Genomic DNA, 21,541 nt, shown 5'->3' with positions numbered 1-21,541 from the left:
CCGTGTCCAATCGTTGCAAAGACGTCAACAGCCGAACCATAACAATGTCTGGAAATCAGCGCGTGTCCTGTGCCTTGCCATCCCCAGCGCGTGGCTATATGATCAACATTGGCGGCATATAATCGGCTCCAGATCACGTGGCCGCTTGTTCTAGCTGAAGATTGAGGGGAAGAACGCTGCTTCTTTTTCTTTCATTTTTCTCTGCGATTTATACGCATGGAGAAAAACGAACGAGTGTTCCATGGGTTAATTGACGTCAGGGATTTGTTCTAAGCGGTTTTGTACAAAGTGCAAAAATCGTTTCCAGGGCACGGCAAACAACAGGCATTACTTGTAATTCTGTGCTGCCGGCATCGCATATACTACAAATACATACCACGGTGTCAGGCTAAGGATGAAAGAGGCGGTGCAACGATATTCAATTGGAAGGTTTTTTTCACTTTACACGAGCTTACTGGCAGTAGTGGGACTCAAGGATACTCACATGCAACACCACTGACCAAGAAACTCCTTTGTTGCACTGTAATTTCAAGGACAAAACCGAGCGTTTTCATTCAATCTCTTATTGAATGTGGCTCATAGATTGGACCCGAGCATTGCGTGGGCACTCGATTTGGGCTCGTGATAATCGATAGCTCGAGAAGCAGTCGGGTAGCGTCCTGTGTACAATCGCTGCAATGACGACAACAGCCGAACCATAACATGCATCTGGAACGCAGCGCGTATCCTGTGCCTTGCCAACCCCAGCGCATGGCTATGATCAACATTGGCGGCATTTGATCGGCTCCAGATCACGTGGCCGCTTGTTCTGGCTGCGAGTTGAGGGGGTGAACTCTGCTTGTTTTTCTTTATTTTTTTTTTTTTTGCGACTTCGATTGCGTGTGGTGAAAAACGAATCGGCATTTCACAGGTCATTAACGTCAGGGATCCGCTCTAAGCGGTATTTCCGCAAAATACAAAACTCGTTGCATCGCCCCTTCAAGTAGAAGCTGCACCTTCAGCACGCGCTCGTTGACATCCGCCACGCTTGGGACGAAGCGTTATCTAAGGCAGAAAGCTCACGTTGAAGGCGGAACATCTACACAATTCTTAAACCGTCACCGGATATACTGTAGCCTCAGATAGGGGCGTTAAAATAATTTATAAATATAATCGATTAATCGGTTAAATATTCATGGTCTAGACCCTGAGATATGGAACGACAAAATAACGGGCGTTATTTTATTTCTTCGTGTGTCCTGGTTTAGATTATTATCCTTCCTAACCAGCTGGCCTGCGTACTTTCGCTCATTGTAAGATTCCCTAATCGGTGCACATATCTTTAGTCGCAAACAATACACGAAATGCGGGACCTCAGCACCCTCTCTTTAATTAGTGCCATTAAGGCACGCTTACATTTTTTTTATCACCGGGCAACGAACTAACTAGAGTAGTTTACGCAGGGTTGAGAGCCTCGTAGTGGAAAAAAAAAAAATAATTAACCTTTTCTTTATTTCCGCAAGATGCTCTTGGGTGATCCCCCAGCGTCGTCACCCTTGTTCACAATCACCTCGGGAACTGCGTCACTCACGACAGCGCTGCGTCTTCTCAGTGCGGGTCTCGGAGGCTCGGCCGCCTCAACCTCCGGCGGAGGCAGGGCGGGAAGCGGCGGAAGTGGCGGAAGGAAAGTCGGGGCCAGAGGGTAGGGCGGTTTCGGGTCTAAGGGGTAAGGTGGACCCGAGTCCTCAGGCGGATGTCCAGGTGGGTCCAAAGATGGACCGCGCGGGTAAGGTGCAGGTGGAACTTGGTGTTCAACGGGACCAGGGTTCGGGTAAGGTGGAGGTGGAACTTGGTGTTCAACGGGACCAGGGTTCGGGTAAGGTGGAGGTGGCGCTTGATGTTCCCCAGGACCAGGGTAGAAGGGACCTCCTGGTTGAACGGGGTAGCGGACGGGGGGAGGGAGAGGGTTCAGGCAGGGACCCGGGGGCTGGACTGGGATGCCAGGGATGAGGACTTCGTCCGACTCGTCGTGGCGGCGGACAAACATGCGGCCGAGGAGGCCGAAGCGCATCGGAGACTCGGAGAACTGGGGGCCCAGGGTGTTGGGGTGCACCGTGGGCAGGAAGTTGCTTACCTGGGTGGTGAACAGAAAGAAAGAAAGAGATAGAGCAAGCGATAAACTGCTATGAGCGAATAAAGACCTCTAGTTGCGCGCAGTGCTTTGAAAGCCACGGGAGTGAGAGAGAGGAAAGCCGCTCTTGTGCGAATTTTAAGTGACAGGAAAATCTTCAAGGGGGACAAGAATGATGTCCGGTATACACAAAAAACGGTCCGGGGAAAAGAGAAGGGAGAGGAGGGGTCCTTCTTTCTCTCCTGCCTAACTACTTGGGCTACGCTCTCGCTTCCCCTTTGGATAAAAGAACGCCATCTGTCGCAGGGAAAGGAAACTAGCCCCCAAGGCCATCTTGAAGGGTACCGCGCCGCTCGTGCCAGTCTGCGAACGTTCCAATGTTGCGATACTAATCACAATACGTGCACGTTTTGTTGTGTAAAGCCAGATGGAGAGAGGTTTGGTTGCCCGAATTAGCGAAGAAGCTGTTTTTGTCTTGTTCTGCCGTGTAAGTCAGCCACGATGGGGAGGGATGGCGACTGCCCGTTGAAAAGGTCAGATCCGTTTGACACGAAGATAAGTGAGCCTGATACACTACAGATAGAGTATTGTTATTCATGAAAAGTATGCGGCCATCGGTTGTTGAAAATACGGCTTTATGTCTGTGGAAAGTTGCGTTCGTAGACATGGAAGATAGGTAAAACTAAGGCCTCGTGTGCTAGTCTGGCAGGTTTAAACAGAGGATTAATTACAGCGTTCACACTGCCAAGTACAATTCAACGTTACAATATTAGAGTATTTTTGTAGCTAATTTGTGTGCCAATAGTTTCCCAAGGATTGGTCATTTTAGCAACTAAGGTTCGGCGAAGCGTGGGAAAATTATTCGGCCGTGAATACAACCTACTGAACAAACAATTAAAATCAATTTCGTGCAACAGATTTTAAGGTAAGTACGTTTTTGTGTGTGCGTGTGCCAATGTTAGCCTCTGGTAAAACTTAAAACAACCCAGAGAGAATTGCGATATAATCAAATTTGGCTTTGACATACCCTGTCTACACGGATGATGTGCTATAGTAAGTTACAACTCAAGAAGGTAGGGCGGGGGAAAGGAAAGCTGGGGAGGAAGAAGCAAACGGAACGCTAGAAAGGAGGGGGCAAACGTCTCACTCTCTCCAGCGTTCCGTCTGAAGCTTTCCCCTCTCTAGCATTCGCCCTAGTAAAAAAATTTCTGGGTATAAAAAATTGTTTGGTCCAATAAACGCATATGATAAAAAAATATCAGATAAGAGCAGACAAGAACCTTATAAGAACAATATACGTACGATTATATGAGAAGTTAGAAGAAACTGATTAAATGTTTCTTATAACTTTTTCTCGCCGCACCTTCTTCAGTTGCAACGGACTATAGCGCCATCTATGCAAACTTTAAAGTACACTGTTTTTGCCAAACTGTTTCTATAGGGCAAAACGCGACCCTGACGTCACGCAGCTGCGGTGGCGCTGTCGACGGCAATGTGCATGAGCAGACGCTTCACTTCACGCGAATTCAGTTTGTGCGCACGCGCAATGCCAACATGTGGTGTGGGCAAACGCGGGCTTGCTTGTAAACAGCGTGCTAGCGAGTTCGGCGGTCAGAGGACTCGCGAGTGCAGCGACTAGCAATCGGTGGGCCCGTAGTCACCGGATCACCGACAACTGTGCACTGCTTGTTACATAAACTCGCGACTGATCGAAAATAGACTCTGGAATAACAGGATTATGTAACCGCAACTTCTTCTACCCTCCCGTAGCCACGAACCTCCACTTACATTTTACAAGAAAGTGGCTGCGAGCGCATCACAAAAACGCATAAAGAACGTTCAAAGAAAAAACCCTCTCTCATTAAAAAAAAAATTAATGGCGCCACGTAGTCTCTTGTTCTTACCCAGAACAGATTTTTTTTTTTTTTTTTCTGAATGCGTAAAAAAGAAATGAACTCGTGCTCGGGCGACGTAAACAAACCGGGGGCACCCTTCAAGACGGCGTCTACTGCCCAGTGTTGCCAGCCAGATCTCGCTTTCTTTCACTGTTGTCAGACTTTTTGAGAGGGGTCTATACCTTTTGAAACGCTGCACGTAACGGGAGTCGGAGACAAGATAGGAATTCAGGGGAGACTTTTCACACCTCTTTCCACTTAAGCAGAGCGAACGCTGGTCACCTCCTTTCCAACGTTCACTCTGCTAAAGAGGTGGGAGAAGCTTCCCTTGAACTCTTTAACCTGTTACCGACTAGACTATAGTGGGATACAGTGTAGGAAAGCCGCAGTGGGGTAGGCGCTAGATGGCGATGCGGGAATGATGGTAGTGCAGCTTGCAAGCCACGCTGTATCGATAGAGCGTATCGCATACTTTGCTCGCCTTAAAAAGCTCGCACAAGGAGCCGTACCGCACCCACAGTATACCCAGAGCCGTGTGTAGAGAGAGTTTGGTCAATAGGAGGCGCGGGCAGAGCCTGGGCGTGCACCAGATGCAGAAAGAGGGCTTGAAGTGCCCTCTTGACCAACCAGGAGCTGAAAAGAATCGCCTAGCGGTGGTGGCGAGAAACAGTTTCAATCAAAGGTATATGGTTTTAACAAGTGCGTAAGAGTTAAATGTAGTAACCCTTCGTGGTTGCAAATAGGGTGCACGTGATGTTTCGATTATGATCATGCAAAAAGATGTAAGAAATGAATGTGCCGCTCGAATTCTGTTTGCGAACTCTGTTTTGCTCAGACAGAGTGTGACCGCTCGGACGGCAGATTCCTGGCCCTCGGCGCCTGACGTACGGATTATGTCAATCATGGTGGAAGAGTTCCGCTCTTCCACCATGATTTTGGATGACCGTGTTTGAAACATCACGTGCACCAATTTTCAGTCACCGAGAGTTACTCCGACGCGCTTATTATTTTTGTTTCTTATGACCACCGCCAGGGTATTATTTCCGACTTCTGGTTGGCCACATTCGAATTTCTGAAGACGCCCTGGAAAATGCCCTGCACGCTTTCCGGCCGATGGCGCCCCCTCATTTGTCTCCTTTTCTTCCCAATGAATAGACAAACTGCCTACATATACGGCTCTGCGTATACCTAGCAAACGCACTGCTAATACAGCCTCATGTATCCATAAAATACTTTCATGCCTATATTGCTATGAACTAAATGCATGCATACACCCACAGATTTCATGTTAACTGGGCTACGCACGCTGCGAAATGCACGTGGACATGCGAGCACGTAGCCATCTTTGCTACAGTGTCATTAAACGAACAATTAGTACTTAAATAAACGGCATTTTTGACGTCTAAACGAAGCGCTCTTATACACCTTTTCCTAAAAGCGTTTCTGATGGCTGCCTAAAGGCTAGTTCACACATTTGCAACGGTTGCGTTCGCATGCAACCGAGACGACTGTAACGACCATTGCACCGCAACAACCCTGACTCACGCATTGCTTCGCGCCTAAGCTACCCTTTGCATAGCTTGCCATGCTGTGTACGGCGAGCACTTCTCCCGATGACTTTGCCGCACGGGTCTTTTCGGTTGCATACGAACGCAACCAACGCATATGTGTGAACCAGCCTTTAAGGATGATTGTACCGTTTGGTGCGAGCTTTCATCACTTGCCTTTTTGGTAAGGTCACGTGATCGGACTGTTTCAATTTCATGCTGAACAGTTACCATCAAGTCCCATAGAACGAACTTTTAACAAACAAAGCCCACAGGTCTGGTCTGCTTTACCACAAGCCATGGGAACAACCAATCACTGCCGTTCACGGAAACAGGCCAGCGAATAGCGAGGCACCGATGACGATTAAATACCAGCTCAAATCGGATTTCTGAGACGCCGTTGACTCTTCGTCATTCGCTGCTTTCTTTCCCTAAATGGTAGAGTTCCGCGTGCTCCGTGGTAGAGTGGGCGTGCAGGAAAGCTCGTACTATCTGCGGGACATCGCGGCACTTTTTGTAAAAATCAGCGCATATATAGACCATTCCAATTACCGCTTTCGGCGTCTCCCATTCTTGCCTATTGGGCTCTCGAAAGCGCTCTGCGAATACCCAATGGCGCTCTTCTGCCCGAAACCAGCCGCTTCCTACGCGTCCACATCATAATGACTCAGCATTTTTCGCCCGGGTGGTAAGCTCTGACAAGGTGTATACATCACGCACCAGAGGACGCGGTGGACGCTGGACCGGCCGGTAGCGGTACCCAGGGATGCCTGGCAAGGAAGACCTCCGCGTCAACGGAGCCGCTGGAGTGGACTCCAGGGGAGGCGCACTGGGCTCCCGACCAGGCAGAGCGCGCTCCGGAGCCACGTCGGCCCTCCTCCCGGCGTCGCCACCCACGCGAGGCAACGAGACCGCCATCCTGGACAGGTCCAATCCGGGCAGGTTCGGAGGCAGCGCCCAAAAGCGTGCCACGTCCTCGAGGTTGTCCACAGGCTGGTCCGTCGGAGCACGGGCGGGTTCGGCGGCGAACACGACCGTCACGGCGGAGTCTGGCGGGATGGTCTTGGGTGCCACGTAGCGGACCGGGAACAGGGAGGTCATGGCCACCAGGCCCCTGTTCCGGAGGCGAGCCTGGTACGCGTTGAAGATGGGAGGTTCCTCCGGACCCCACTTGTAGGAGGGTTGGAGCGCGTCGTCACAGTTCTGCGGCGGGGACAGTTCCGGAAGTTACAGAGGAAAAAAAAAGGCGGATCTTGCGGAATAACTTGGCTTTAACAAAAAGTCCCGGTAACTATTACTGACAAAAAAAAAAGTGAAAGCCGTTTACCACTGTAACGCCGAATTGGAGCGCAGCTCTTGAGGAGGAGGCGGGAAGTGTACCGAGGGCCACGGTTTCTCGGGGGTCACGTGACATAGGGAAAAGGGTCACACATTACCCCCCACCCGAGGGCACGTGACCTTGTTGGGGTCACGTGACCTCAGGGGAGGGGGTCCACGTGGAGGGGGAGTCACGTGCCCCCCGAGGTCACGTGACCTCGGGGGAGGGGTCACGTGACCCCGTGACCAATATTTCCCCGCTAGATTTAGCGGGGAAATTTTTCCACTAGATTTAGCGGGGAAATTTTTTACGCTAGATTTAGCGGGGAAATTTTTTCCGCTAGATTTAGCGGGAAATTTTTCCGCTAGATTTAGCGGGGAAGGTTTTCCGCTAGATTTAGCGGGGAAATTTTTCCGCTAGATTTAGCGGGAAAAATTTTCTGCTAGATCTAGCGGGGAAGTTTTTCCGCTAGATTTAGCGGGGAAATTTTCCCGCTAGATTTAGCGGGGAAATTTACCCATAATGCACCGCGCGGTTACGCCGACGGCGACGGCGGCGGCGACACCGCTCAAGCCGGGAACGGGCGCCTAAGAGCTGCGCTCTAAAAAAGCATCATACAAAAGACAAAGTGTTCGCTGCAGATATAATGGCAAAAGTGTTACACGCGTCAAGCATGTTCGAAGTATGTTTGCCTTCATGTTTTTCTCGAACATGCCTGCGGGCAGTTTTTTGTATAAACACCGTGACAGGCCCGTCATACCAGGGAGAAACACGCCTTGGACAGTGCCTTCAGGCCGCCCTTGTATTATAGCAGCGTAACCGCGGCTTTAGGTCGCCAAACTTCTCCCTGATATCCTGTCCAGGAAAAAGCACAACTCACCTCGAGAGTGCTCACTACCGTGCCAAGTTATGGTGACGTCATGTGAACTGGTCGACGGACCCCGTCCCATCATTCACACTAAATTTAGAGGGATGAAACGTCACATTACACCCTGATGTCACGTGGTACTCTGGTTTCGGGTGTGCGCGGTCTGTCCGCGACATTAAATTTATTTTCAGAGTCCCTCCACCCCCTCCCTTCCCACCCCCCAAATGATTCCCAACAAAGCGAGCATTCCTCAAGCGCTCGGCCGTCCAGACGAAGAAAAAAGGAAAAAGACAAAAAGGAAGTGAAGAGGTTTTCTGCCAGAGTGTGAGGATGTCGCACAATGCCTATTGGAAGCGCTCCTTGTTCCTGTCTAACACCCGCGGGCCGTGGGTTGCTGACCGCTGGTTTACACTATCAGCAAAAGAAAAATAAATAATAATAATAATAATAATAATAATAATAATAATAATAATAATAAGAAGAAGAAGAAGAAGAAGAAGAAGAAGAAGAAGAAGAAGGAGAAGAAGAGCAAGAACAAGAAGAAGAATAGTTTTGATTTTTTTCATATGCATGAAAATGAATGGGCGTCGAGTCATCGATTAATTAATCGATTAAAAGGCGGAGATGCATCCGGTAAAATGTTTAATCGACGTCCAGTCATCTTGGCTAGTTATTATAAAAACATTAAAGGAAAATACAACTGGTTCTTGTTTGCACCCACTCGATGTCGACAAGAGCGAAATGAGCCCCCTGTCTGAAACTTCCTGGTCACCTATTTCGAGACTAACCAAGAGACAGGGTCAGGCCTGTTGCACGTTGGTATTATTAGGAAGTTTCAGTAGACCGTACGCTGCGGATTGCAGGCCCAGAATGGCGAGTGCTTAATCTATGTTTCGAATTGACGACACCAGCAGCTCGAATTTTGCGTACTGTCTACTTAATGTCTTAATCAATGTAAACATCACGACACGCTAAAACGACAGTGGAGGCAACATGGTAGGGGGAAAAAAATCGGTGGTTGCTTACAAAGTTTTGCCTTCTTAACCACGTGATGGCCCAGACTGGAATCAGGCCGAGGCTGAACATGAGCATCAGGCATCCAGCGATGTCGGAGTACAAGGGAAGCTTGTAGTCCAGCAAGGTCGTCGGGATTTTGACCAATATTCCGGACAGGCATGCCAGCTGAAAGGGTTTCAAGTTGCATTGTCTTTTCAGTTATTTTTTTAAAGGGCGTAGAGCCATCATATCTTAGACCTCTGCTACGCTGCACACGTTCAGAGAGAGAGAGAGAGCATCTATACCAATCATCTGTAAAAACCACCACCATGATGATGTCAAATGCCCATTTCAAATGATACGCATGGCAATCGCTAAGCAGCAATCGGTACAAATATATGGCGACCATCGAACAACGCTACGCATCAAATTACCTTTTCTAGAGCCGGTAGATGGATGGAAAGATGTATACCTTACTGCAAAACTCAATATACCTTTTCGCTATACGAACTGTGGAACTGGAAATCTAACTGGAATTGTTTTTGGAAACCTTTAATCCAGATTGCAGACAAAGAAATAACTTCGGAAAACCCAAAATCAAGGTAGATTTCCATTTCCATAATCCAGGAAACGAAAAGTTATATGGGGTTTTTTGGGGTAGGGATACGGCTGCACCCTCTAAATTGGACGGTGGCTCGCGCCACCTAGACAGTGCACAGTCGCCTTTGCCAAATGTACAGTGAAGCCCTTTACATGCGAGTATCAGGTGTTCGGCCGTTTCCTTCTTATCTGCGCAAGCAGATCAACATACTTTAGCTGTGGTTTCGTATTTCGCTCTGTACATCTTGGCTCGCAACGCTCCCGTTTTCTGACCTCAAATAATAAGAATAATATTAAACTTTATTTTCCATTCAAAATACGTGAATGGCGGAAACAAGAAAAATCCGTAAAACGGCTTGACGAAGCCCCTTGCTTCTTTACAGCTTCATACGCACAAAAAATTCAGGCTGTGAAATTGATCGATTAACCTACCGAGTAATCGAATAATGATTTAATCACGATTAAAGTTTTTTTTAACCGGGTAATCGGTAAAAATGGGACGAACCAAAATAAAATAAACATTAAATTCTTTCACCACGCAAAAATGGACGAGTACACAAACACAAAAGGCAAAATGTAGCTAAAATTTTAACCTAAAGTAAACAGTGAGGGTGAGATTTGTAACTCGAAACAAGTGCAGAAGGTTACACCTGTAACGGCCGTTCCAACGTCGTGAAATCAAAGTAGGCCACTCTTACCGGAGAATATTCACGAAACTCTGCCTCAGGCAGCTTGAGTAATAATCCGTGAGTGTGAGTGTCTTTGAACCTGTCTCAACCACACATCGAGGTTGATTCATAATCGAGGTTGCATATTGCGCGGTTTATCAGATATTCAGAAAAATAAAAATATGTATATATATAAGTAATCGCGGCTTGAAAAGAAAGTATTATGCATAAAAATGAACGAGACCAATTAATCGAATAATTAGTCGATTAAAGATAAGCGATTATTGGGGTGAAAGTTTTAATCGACGTCCAACCCTACAAAAAATAGAACATAGCAACAGCATAAAACATATCAAAATACAGAATACAACTCAACATGTGAAATAGAAAACATATTAACTTAATATGTTTTCATGTTATAACATAACATAGAATTATTATTTTGACAAAACTCGCGACGGTTCTCTCTAGAACTGCCCAAAAATAATTTCTCAAGCAATATCTCTCTTAAATTGACTGAACGTCGTCGAAGCTGCTTTAGTTAAAATTAAAATTTAAAGTGTTATTTTTGCAGACGTACACTAGAAGGCTATCCCAGACAAAATGCTAAGGGCAGCTTGACAACGGCGTCTGAGAATGGCCGTTACACGCGCTACAGCTTCGAAAACAAACAACAAAACCAACCAAACCATCTAATCACACATTATGCATCAAAACATGACACACTATCGAAAAAAAAAATGTATAAAAAACATAAATAAATAAAAACATACATAAAAACAATAAACAATCTAGATAAAATAGGAACGTAAATCGGCTCCTGAAATCAGTAACATACGTCTATCCTATAATTCCCTGTCTGCTGCCTTAATACCCCATTCACACGGCTAGCAAAAAGGCACCTTATACATAGATCTCCTTGCAATCGGCGAATCAGTCCGCGATTTTAGGTCGCGAGTTCGAAATTTTCGCGCGGAGGATCGTCAACTGATTCGCCGCCGACCATAACGGTCTCTTAACTACAAGGACCTTCATGAATGAGTGAATGGGGTTCCCTTTTTAAGTGGCATGGCCTGACATGCATTCATATTGCCGCCCAAAACTTTCAATCGAAGTTAACTAGTGGCTACCTTCATCTTGTGCCGACACTCCCCATGTACAAATAGCGAAAGCCTCATCGCGCCTCCCTCGTCAATATTTGTTCTATCTTCAAAATATATCTTACTAGAAGCTTATCTGCCTTCGAATGATGACTATCTCAAATTACCTTGTACCCCTTGTTCGGTGTTTTGCTTTGTTCACCCAGAGATTGTCTGAGCACCACGTGTTGCATTATTTCACATTTTCCCCCCTTGGCGAGCTGGTGTCATACAAAGAACTCCAATCGCAAAAACCTAAACTTAACATCATGACGAGCTCTCTCCGGAATATCCCTCGCCACTTCATAGCTACTAGAGTCCCACACTACTATATTTCGCATTACAGCTGCATTTCCTTACGAAATGGAATTTTTTTGTTGCTCGTAGGCGCCCGGGCGACTAAAAATTTCCGACCGCAGGCCAGCTTCCCCAACGGCCGGACCAGCGTTACTTTAGGATCAGCCAGCCACATCTATACCATAGCCTCCTCTATGCTCACAAAGCTTGGCACTTTGACGACGGAGCCATAGAGTGCCCGGTAGCAAATTTGGAGCGCGAGGATCTGGTAGCACAAAGCATCGAAGAGCCATTTATCGGGAACCTGGACGTCAGCGCACAGCTTTTGCAGCGGCGAGGACCCGAAACACTTGTTCTGTCGGGAGAAGTGAGTTTCGGCATCTCGCCGCAGCGGGGCGCCAGTCACGTGGCTCTCCCTCTCATCCGTTGTCTGCCGCTCCACCTCTTCCATTTCGGCGGCCGCTTCTCGTGGCGATCTGCCAGGCTTTGTCGGTATACAGGAGCCTACGTCTACACCAGGGTGTAAGATAGACAGGTGGGGAAACGAGAGCCCAATGAGCGACCGGATTGTGTCCCCCTCGGTTTTCTCTTTTTCTGTGGCGCCATCTATGTGGACCACCGCGAACTCTCACTCCGGGTGAGCGACCGATGGTGTCCGGCTAAACTGACGGAGATGGTTTCTCGTGGATTTTCAATTGAGGACTGTCGTGCTCTCGGTTTATTTTGCGCACTCTCCCATAGAGTTCCACGCAAATCCGATTCCGATCTTTTTCTTCTCGCCGCAGCGCCATCTGCCGCAAGTAGGGGGTACCCGCAAGCAGACGAGTACACAATCCGGTCACGGCGCTGCGGTAGGCTTCTATGGGCCGTTTCCCCACCTGTCTATCTTACACCCTGGTCTACACGCATGGTGGCCAAAAGCACCAGGGCACGCGCACCTCGCGCGCTCGCTTCCATCATAAGGTAAAACGGAGGCGGCGCGCGGACGCTCGGAGACGACGGGCCCACCCGCTATGTCACTTCGTTACATGATCGTCCACGTTAATTTAAATGTAGCTTCTCTTTCTCGCAACCCTTGGCTCCGTGTCATTCCTCCGGTCACCTAAAGAGGCGCCAAAAATACAAGGACGAGGAAGTAGACAGACAAGAGCGCTCTTGTCTGCCTACTTCCTTGTCCTTGTATTTTTTGCGCTTCTTTAGGTGATCGTGAACCAACTGGCCCCAATTGCTACCTTAATGCATTCCTCCGGATCCGGCGAGCCGTGAGACTAACCGACCACGAACTTGACGGCATAAATTGCTGAAGACTTTCTTTAGTCCAGGAGGTGATCTCTCAGGAAGCGACTCGAGGAAATTTATGCTTCCTGCAAGGCCACGCACAACTAAACCGCCATTGCTTAATGTTGGACCGTATTTCCATATTATGTCCATCTCAATCACAGTTGACGAGTCACACTCAAGCGCCTTTCTAATGAAATGGCGTATTTGTGTGTGTGTGTGTGTGTGTGTGCGCGTGTGCGTGTGTGTGTGTGTTTGTTTGTGTGTGTGTGTGCGTGTGTGCGTGTGCGTGTGCGTGTGCGCGTGTGTGTGTGTGTGTGTGTGTGTGTGTGTGTGTGTGTGTGTGTGTGTGTGTGTGTGTGTGTGTGTGTGTGTGTGTGTGTGTGTGTGTGTGTTTTCTTGAATCGCTGCTACTCAAAGTTTGTGGTTCGACCAAAGATAGACATCTTTATCGACGCCGAGGGCAATTTGTTGAGCTTGCCGAGGAGGAAAGAACTAGGACTGCATTGGAACACCTGTAAGTGCCTTTGACGCCAAGATTCAGTGAACGTGTACCTATCTTTGATCTCAGTATTTTTAGACCGCTCTTAGATGACATAAATCCTTTTATAGCTCTTTAAAGGAACTACAGAGACATCTTTAGTGCATCTTTGGCAGGCGATGGAATAGATAGGCGAGGGTCTTACCAGCAGCATCAACGGAATCAAAAAACCCCAGAGGGCCTTGTAGATGACAGCCGACGTGGCCGAGTACATGAACTCGATGTCGAAGATGATTCGTCTTGTGGCTGACAAAACAAACAGACAGGCTAAAGACACGGTCTAACTCCAGATATGTCAAGATACATTTTACAAACCACGAAGGGATCATAAAACGTTTCTTTATTGAAATTAATTGCCCATGCTCAGAAAAAAAAAAGATTACGTTCATTAAAGAAGGCATAAGACAACATTTATTTCGAATGTTAAGAACTGCCTATCCCGTTTTGGCACACAAGAAAATGAGCAGATTGGGAAAAGGAGGCGGGTGAGGGGGGGGGGGGGGGGGGGGGGGGGTCATGAAGCCGTAAATGTGATTTTTCCAGCGGAACTTCGAAAATAAAAACTGGTTTGTTTTAATTCCCTATTTTAGAACTCAACAAAATTGGGTGTGTTAAGTAACGAAGGATTTTGTTAGAAATAAGTAAGATTTGTTTTAGAAAAGTCTATCTTTCCACAGTTGCGTCGGCATCGTTCTTTTTTAGCTTTCTTTGTGAGTGTTGGCGTTTTGGAGGGAGCATTTGCGTGGGCAGAGCGGCCGGGAGGGGGGAGCGGTTTCCCCGCGGTCGTTAAGAAACCTCTCGGGTTTCGGGAGTCTGCTCGGACAGATCCCTTCTTGCAGCTGGTGGTGGCTATTAGCCGAATGTGCCTGTATATAGAGGGTTTTGCCGCTTAGTGTAATATTGTCGCTTTATGCCCGATGCAATAAATTAGCGGTTGGCGCCAGTCAGACTGGAAAAATTGCAGAGAACAACTCTACAAGGAATTTAGGTTTGGCGGTTGGGAAGCCAGGATGACAGCTCGCCGACCATTGGACGACAGTGTACCACGTGGGAGTGGTGAAATTTGAAGTGATTGGTCCTTCTCTGGAGGGAAAGGAGGCCTCTACGAGGCTACAAAAGGGCTGCCGAGAGGATTCTCGGGGGAATTCAGCTCTTGACCCTTACAAAAATATGAAACGAGTTTCAATTGAAAGTAATTCAATTGTATAGAAACTCAATTGAAACTCATTGACCATTTTTGTAAGGGGAGACTGGGGACTAAAGTACGGGGTTTTAATTTTGGAAGTTTTGTATATTACCGTTGACTTGTCGTTTTGTTTTGAAAATAAACGTGGCCACACCACCGTAAACCTACCAACGTCGTAATGTGTCCAGCGGGATCGAACAACTTTTAGTTGTTTTTTTTCTTATACGACTTCCCGAGGGACTACCATCGGGCGAACACCATCATCGGTCGTCACCATCCTGACCGGGCCCCTTCCCCCTCGGAAAGTTGACTGGGTGAGAAGCTGATTTGTCATAATGCCATTTTGATGCTAGAAGCGGACCACCAATTCTTTCAGTCTCTCCTTCACAAATATTTTTCACATAGTCGCAGTGATCCCAACAGGGCACCAACCTAGGAAAAAAAATCTTATATGTATAAGACATTTCTTGTTCCAGTAAGTGCATGTGATTAAATAAGATAATTTAAGAGCCTACAAGAAGCTTATGATAACATATAAGAACAATATAACATTACATAAGAAGTTGTAAGGAACTTTTTATCGGTTTATTTTAACTGCTTATGTAATATTATATTGTTCTTATATGTTCTTATAAAGTTCTTGTATGCACTTACGTGATATCTTATTTAATCATATGCGTTTATTGAACCAAGAAATTTCTTCTACATATTAGATTTTTTACTAGGGCTAGGCACGTCAAACAAAAATTTGGGGCCAAATTCTATGGAGCTCGCCAATTAGACATTTGCAGCGATGACGCAGAGCTTTTCTCGCCCAAGTCCGACCGGCGTGTCCGCAAACTTTTGGCTCCAACTTTGTGTTTTACGAATCTTCAGCCCCAGGGTGACGAGAGTTCAATATCGCTTGTTAAATAGCAGTCTGTTTACAAATAATTTACAGTAAAATATCGGTAGAGATCGGAGACGAGCTGCGCGAGACCGGCCAACATGTCGCTCGGACGATATCAGAAACAGTGCGTAACTCGAGCAAATGGCGCGCGTCTTGGCACTGGCTGAATAAAGGCTACAAAGCCCCTTCATAACACGGCCTCATGAACTGAACAGGAGCTACGTGAGCACAACACTTGGACTCCATTACAGTGGCTACAATCAATTTCTCGGCAAACATTTTTTGAATTTGGACATCTGTCCAATCGCCGCGGTGATGGGAACAGCCCAACTCTGCTCCTTGAGGTACATCGTGCGACACTGCTAGTGCGAACACGACATCGGTGCTTTTTCGAATTTCACTCCAACCTCTCATCGAAGAAGAAAATTTTACCACTTAATCCCAAATCGACACTTTCCGCCGCACTAGTAGTTTTTCTTTTTCTTTTTTTTCTAAAAATCTTTCGATGTAAGAGAAAAACAAGACAAACTGACGGTCGCTTGTTCGCGCTATCAGTGTCGCGCAGTGCACGTATTTATTTCTTTTGACATACATGTCTGTATTGGATGTAATGTCTGAGCACGATTATTCGCAGAGTCATAATGCGGCTGCACCGCCGCAGGTCCGGTACTCACAGTAACCCCACGAGAAGAAGACAGCTTCCACGAGGGCGAGTATAACGAAGAAGGACGCCCCGAAGTACGACTCCAAGAATTGCATGAAGTAGGGGCCGGCCTGCGACGTGCCAGAGGTAATAAAAACATTTAAAAAATACTACGAAAAAAACACTCTACAAAACACTCACAATACACCAACGCAATGCCCTTGATACAAAACTCAATTTAGTATTTCTTTTTCATTCAATCGCACAAGTCGTTTTTATTAAAATCAAATCCAACACCTGTCGTCGAATCCACTCCGGATATACAACTTGTGCAGCTCGTCCCTGTTTGATTTTCGTTCACGGGAGAGCTCTTTTTTACTTCTTCGGCTGGGACCTGTTTGCGAACCTGGCCAGAAATAATTCGGCAAGATCTGACAGTGTGACTACACTTTGTTTCAACGCAGTTTGGCAAAAAAAATCCTGGAACCTTGACCAGAAAGTCGGAACGCCAGAGCGTGGCTTATGACAGCACTTGTGTATATCGCTTGTGTACACTTGTGCTCTGTCACGCACTACAACCGCTATAATAGGCTCACAGAGGCAGCAAATTTTGCATATCTTGTCTAAAACCTTCGGTCCACGTCCCCCCATCCCCCTCCTTTTCCCCTTTTCACCACGGCCGCAATCAAGACTTTTGCTCTCACAAAAATACACTCTAAAAAAAAAGTCTGAGCTCACGTTTTTGCAGAGGGCAGATACTGCTGATCAGTGCGCACAATAAAAAAACTCCAGCGACCGAGGAGGCTGCAACGTCATGCCCATTGTCCGTGCGCTTACCTCTCTCTTTATTTATTTATTTTTTTTTTTACTTCGTATACAATTTCTTTTAGCTTCGTGTTCTACAGAAAAGTGTACTCGCAAACGTATTTTTAGAGAGATCTGTTTGAAGTTCCTGCATGTGCGGTACGCCGCCTTGCGCTTAGAACACCAATCACCGCTCTTTCTTTAACAAGTTCAACCAATGAGAAGAGAGATCAGCAACGCGGTCCGATGGCCGCGCAGTCTCATCGCCAAAACGCGTCCACCACACTGGCCACTGAGACGGCTCCCACCGGTGACGTCGCAACCGAAAGAATGGCGCTGATTTGCATCAATAATTAGAATTTCTGCTGACTCATCATCAGTTTCCAATGACAGGGTGGGCTGTGTGCGTAAAGATCAGGATGGCAGCTTAAGCTCGTCGCCTTCTATGCAGCAAAACCGTCCAAGTTGACGATCTGACAGCATCGCCTATTTGCATCGATGAAAGCGGAATGAATCCCACTACCTACGTCAGGGCAGTGAACTCCTTGCCAATCGTGAAAAGCAATCACAGCAATGCTTTTGGTGAGCTGGTCGCACTTTCGAGCGGTTGCGTCGCTGACAACTCACGCTTGTGCACAGCGGGAGTCCGCAAAGAAAAGCACCGATGCAGAAAAGGAGCGTGAGCTCCGTGCCGAAGTCCTTCAGGCCTGGGAAGTGCTCGACGATTGCCGAAAGCACTGTGTGAATCAGAAACACCTGCCGGAAAAAAAAGAAAAAAAGAAAAAAGGCTGCTTCTGATTCGTGTCACTGAATTGTAGTATCAGCAGTGATTTACATATACACCCTTTCCCCAACATCCCCTTTAACGCACTCCAGGTTGAGTTCAACACCCCATGAGTTACAATCCTTGATAAGCCCCCGAGCATCGGCGCTCAATTCCACGACTGTCTTGTGTTATGTGTGCGGGTACGTTGTAAAAATACGATTAACTGTTAATTTAATTCCATTTACATATATTATTATATTTTGAACTAACCTCGGAGGAAAAAACAAGCACTTCCGAGTAATAATATCAAAACCGTATTGCCCTTAGGTGGTACGGGTCTATTGCGATAGCACCAGAAAACACGGATCATGCATCTAAGGGTAATAAGCTACTTTACCTTCGTTGACGAACTACATTGTGTTAAGATACCATGTAATATAGGCGCAGTAGCCTAGCTTAGGACGTTCCCCTTCTCCTGTATTTTTATTTCAATGCCATTTTTTTCCATCTCAGCTAAAGGGGAAAGAAAAGGTATACCCCCATTACTTTCTCCCTCCCCCCTCTCTCCCCTTTTTTCGGAAGTTTCCTGCGTCTGAGATATTTTAGGGTAGTGCTTACCGAAGTGTTGAGCCCAAAGAGGAACAGAGCGACAAAAAAAAGCATGCACCACATCTGAGGGAACGGCAGGTTACTCAGGGCTTCGGTGTAGTTCACGAAAGCCAGGCTTGGCACTGAAATCGTAGAAAAAAAAAAAAAAAAAAAAAAAACTCCGGTTAGTTAACGAAAACATTATTCACCAACACACCAACCTGTTTATTTGAAATATCGCTAAATCATTCCCAGGTTTGCTTTTTTTATTGAGTGAAAGAAAAGCGACTGGAATAACAGGCTTTTATTTTTTTTTCATTAAAAAAATAAAAAACAAGACACAAAATGAAAGACGTTTACAAATCTCTGTAATGCGAAATTAGAGCGCAGCTCTTGAAGAGGAGGAGGGGAGGATACGAAGGGGAGGGTATGCCCCTCCTCCTCCCCCTCCTCCCCTCTTCCTTTGCTCCTCCCCCTTTACTCGTCCCCTCCTCCTCTCCCCTCCTGCTCCTCCTCCTCCTCCTCCTCTTCGGCTCGGGACACAACATCAGATGTGTAGGGATCCAAACGACTTTCCACGCACGGCAAAATAGTGTCGAGAGTCGTGAGTGGATCACAAGCGTATGAAAGATAATACGGCAAAAATCCTGTAGTTTGTCGGGCGGTATTGTAGACGTAGGCGACAAAAGGAAGGATTGCGTCCCAGCTGGTGTGGTATTCTTCATAGACATTATGCTAGCTAATGTAAGGTTTAGTCGCTCGGTGGGCCATTAGCCTGCGGTGGTAAGCATTTGTCAGATGACGAACTGTACTTGCGAGTTGCCGGGACTTCATTGAGAAGTTTGGCAATAAAGGGCGTGCCTCGGTCACTCGCGACGGAATGCGGAGCGTCATGGCGTAACAAAATGGAGTTCAGAAAGAAGTTCGCAATTTCTCTTGCGGTAGCATCAGGAACTTGCTTAGTTTCGGCATAGCGGGTATTGTAGTCAATGGCTCCAATGACCCATCGATTGTTGTTTGGAGATGTGGGAAGCGGGCCCAAGAAGTCGATTCCGACTCTTTGGAAGGAATGGCTAGGTGGGGAAAGCGAGTGAAGTGTACCGGGCGTATTTGTCGTTGCGTGTTTTCTCGTTTGGCACTCGCGACAAGATCGGACGTATTTGTTGATAGCACGATACATTTTGTTCCAGAAGTAGCTGGCTTGGAACTCGAAAATAGGTTTTGGAGAAGCCGAGATGCCCGGCAGTTGGGTCGTCGTGATTAGCGCGAATAATGTCGTTTTGAGGGGAACGGGGAATGGCAAGAGGCCTCGAACGTCCTTGCGGTTCATAGTTTTGCCTGAACAGCGTTCGTGGCGTTGGGAAGCGCAACTAGACGCGCTATGCGTGTTGTATGAGGTGGATGTGTTATATATATATATATATATATATATATATATATATATATATATATATATATATATATATATATATATATATATTTATATATATATATATATATATATATATATATATACATGCGTGTGTGTGTGTGTTCTTAATCTTTTGATGTAGATAGGCTTGTTTTTAAACGTCTCCTTCTATCACTACGGCTAGCGTCATTCGCACAAGGAGTCCCATCTTTCTGCGCAATTCATTTATGCTGGCAAAAAAAAAAGGAAAGAAGGTTTTATTACTGTTCTTTTTTTCTTTTTTATCGGACGATCTGAAGTTTGTTTCCGAAGGTCATGCACCATGGCGATTTGGAAATTTCGACAAGAACCGACCAACAGGGTGCGGAAGTCCAAAACCACATACGTCTCTTCGATAAAGCGATGCTCGGAGGGGCTTGCGGCCTGTCGAGTTGAACCGCGCCCTTCACGTTTAACATATGTTGCGAAAGTCTATTTCCGAGATAATAATGTAATCCTCAGCCATCTTTTTTTTTCTTTTTTTCACAGGCAATTTGTTATTTGAACAGAAAGTGACGGCTTTATTTGTTGAAGCGATAAATATCAAGTTCTTGCGGGAAATAATGGCGGGAAAAAAGAAAAAAAAAAGAAGCTAATCCAAGCGAAATATCCCGCTGTTCACAAACACGCCCGCATTTGCCCACACCAGGTGTGGGCACATTGCGTGCGCAGAAACCAAATTAGCGCAAGATGAACGGTCTGCGCATGCGCACTCCCGGCAGCAGCGCTACCGTAGGGGCGTGACGTCAAAGTGTGGCCAATGCCTTGTCCTGCCTTCCTGCTTTTCGTTGCTTTCCGTCCCTCATTCGTTAACCCAATCAGAATGATTTACTTTGTCGAGTTACTGCAGGACAACCTACGTTTTTTAAACAATTGGCGCCGTAAAGCAGGGACAAAAAAAGAGGGACACAACACGAAGCGCTACTTTCAACTGAATAATAATAATAATAATAATATAGACCGTCCATAACCCTATTAGTTTGCTCGCGTAAAAATTCAATTTCATTATTGGATAGGGTAACATGACGGTGCACTTATACATCTGCTGTCGCCCTGCAATCTAATGTTATATGATTCATACACTTTTAATTTTTTTTTTTTTCTAAGACCGGTGCGGATGGGCATTTATCGCAATGTGCAGCCAACTTGCCCGAGGGGAAATGATTTATAGCTACTGCTACAAAGCATGTACGCGTTACTGAAGAAAAAGTAATCGATTACAATTACAGTCACTTTTTTTACACAATGTAACTGATTACAGTAATCAAGTACCGTATCAAAAGTAATAAAACAATTACCAGAAAGTAATTTATTACCTTTAGCGTTGTTTTTTTAAACTTTGTATTACGAAATGAAAAATGCATACATAAGTTCAAAGTAGTTACATTTTGCTTCTGTTTGTCTCTTTCTCGAAAAGGAATTGCGTGCAAGCGTGCGTGCGCCTGCGCGTGCGTGTGTGTGTGTGTGTGTGTGCGTGTGTGCGCGCGTGTGCGTGTACGTGTGTGTGTGCGTGCGTGCGTGTGTGTGCGTGCGTGCGTGCGTGTGTGTGTGTGTGTGTGTGTGTGTGTGTGTGTGTGTGTGTGTGTGTGTGTGTGTGTGTGTGTGTGTGTGTGTGTGTGTGTGTGTGTGTGTGTGTGTGTGTGTGTGTGTGTGTGTGTGTGTGTGTGCGCGCGAATACATGTGAATTCTTAGAGCTGCGCTTTAAGAATTCACATATCTTCGCGCCTAAAAACACGAAGAAAATTTAAGCGTAATTTTCTTATGTCTTGGGAAGAAGAAGTAACGACTAATTTTGGTGTGTTACCAGTTATTGTTTTGAAAAGTAACGGGTACGTTATGAATACAAGCATAAGCTAATTTCAAGTGAACAATTGTAAATAAATAAATATATAATGTAAAGATAAAAGTGCAAGGAAGAAAAAACAGATGTGTTTTATACGTAAATAAAAATTGTACAT

At 46.2% G+C, this 21,541-nt stretch overlaps 1 protein-coding gene across 1 annotated transcript in view; it reads right to left on the bottom strand.

Annotated features, from left to right (window-relative positions):
- Positions 1-1,489: 1,489 nt before the first annotated feature.
- Positions 1,490-21,541, bottom strand: part of LOC8035019 (sodium- and chloride-dependent glycine transporter 1-like) — a 44,218-nt gene continuing 24,166 nt past the window's right edge. The window contains exons 9-15 of the mRNA XM_040205971.1: positions 18,164-18,276; positions 17,407-17,535; positions 16,007-16,106; positions 13,403-13,503; positions 8,765-8,920; positions 6,273-6,755; positions 1,490-2,113 (exon numbers count right to left, since the gene is read on the bottom strand). Of these exons, the coding sequence (XP_040061905.1) occupies positions 1,490-2,113; positions 6,273-6,755; positions 8,765-8,920; positions 13,403-13,503; positions 16,007-16,106; positions 17,407-17,535; positions 18,164-18,276 (1,706 nt within the window). The remainder of the gene's footprint in view (positions 2,114-6,272; positions 6,756-8,764; positions 8,921-13,402; positions 13,504-16,006; positions 16,107-17,406; positions 17,536-18,163; positions 18,277-21,541) is intronic.

Source organism: Ixodes scapularis, unplaced genomic scaffold (genome assembly GCF_016920785.2).
Source record: "Ixodes scapularis isolate PalLabHiFi unplaced genomic scaffold, ASM1692078v2 PGA_scaffold12__126_contigs__length_90152505, whole genome shotgun sequence".
NCBI lineage: Eukaryota > Metazoa > Arthropoda > Arachnida > Ixodida > Ixodidae > Ixodes > Ixodes scapularis.
The sequence above is the reverse complement of the archived record's forward strand: the minus strand, read 5'-3'. Positions and strand labels throughout refer to the sequence as shown.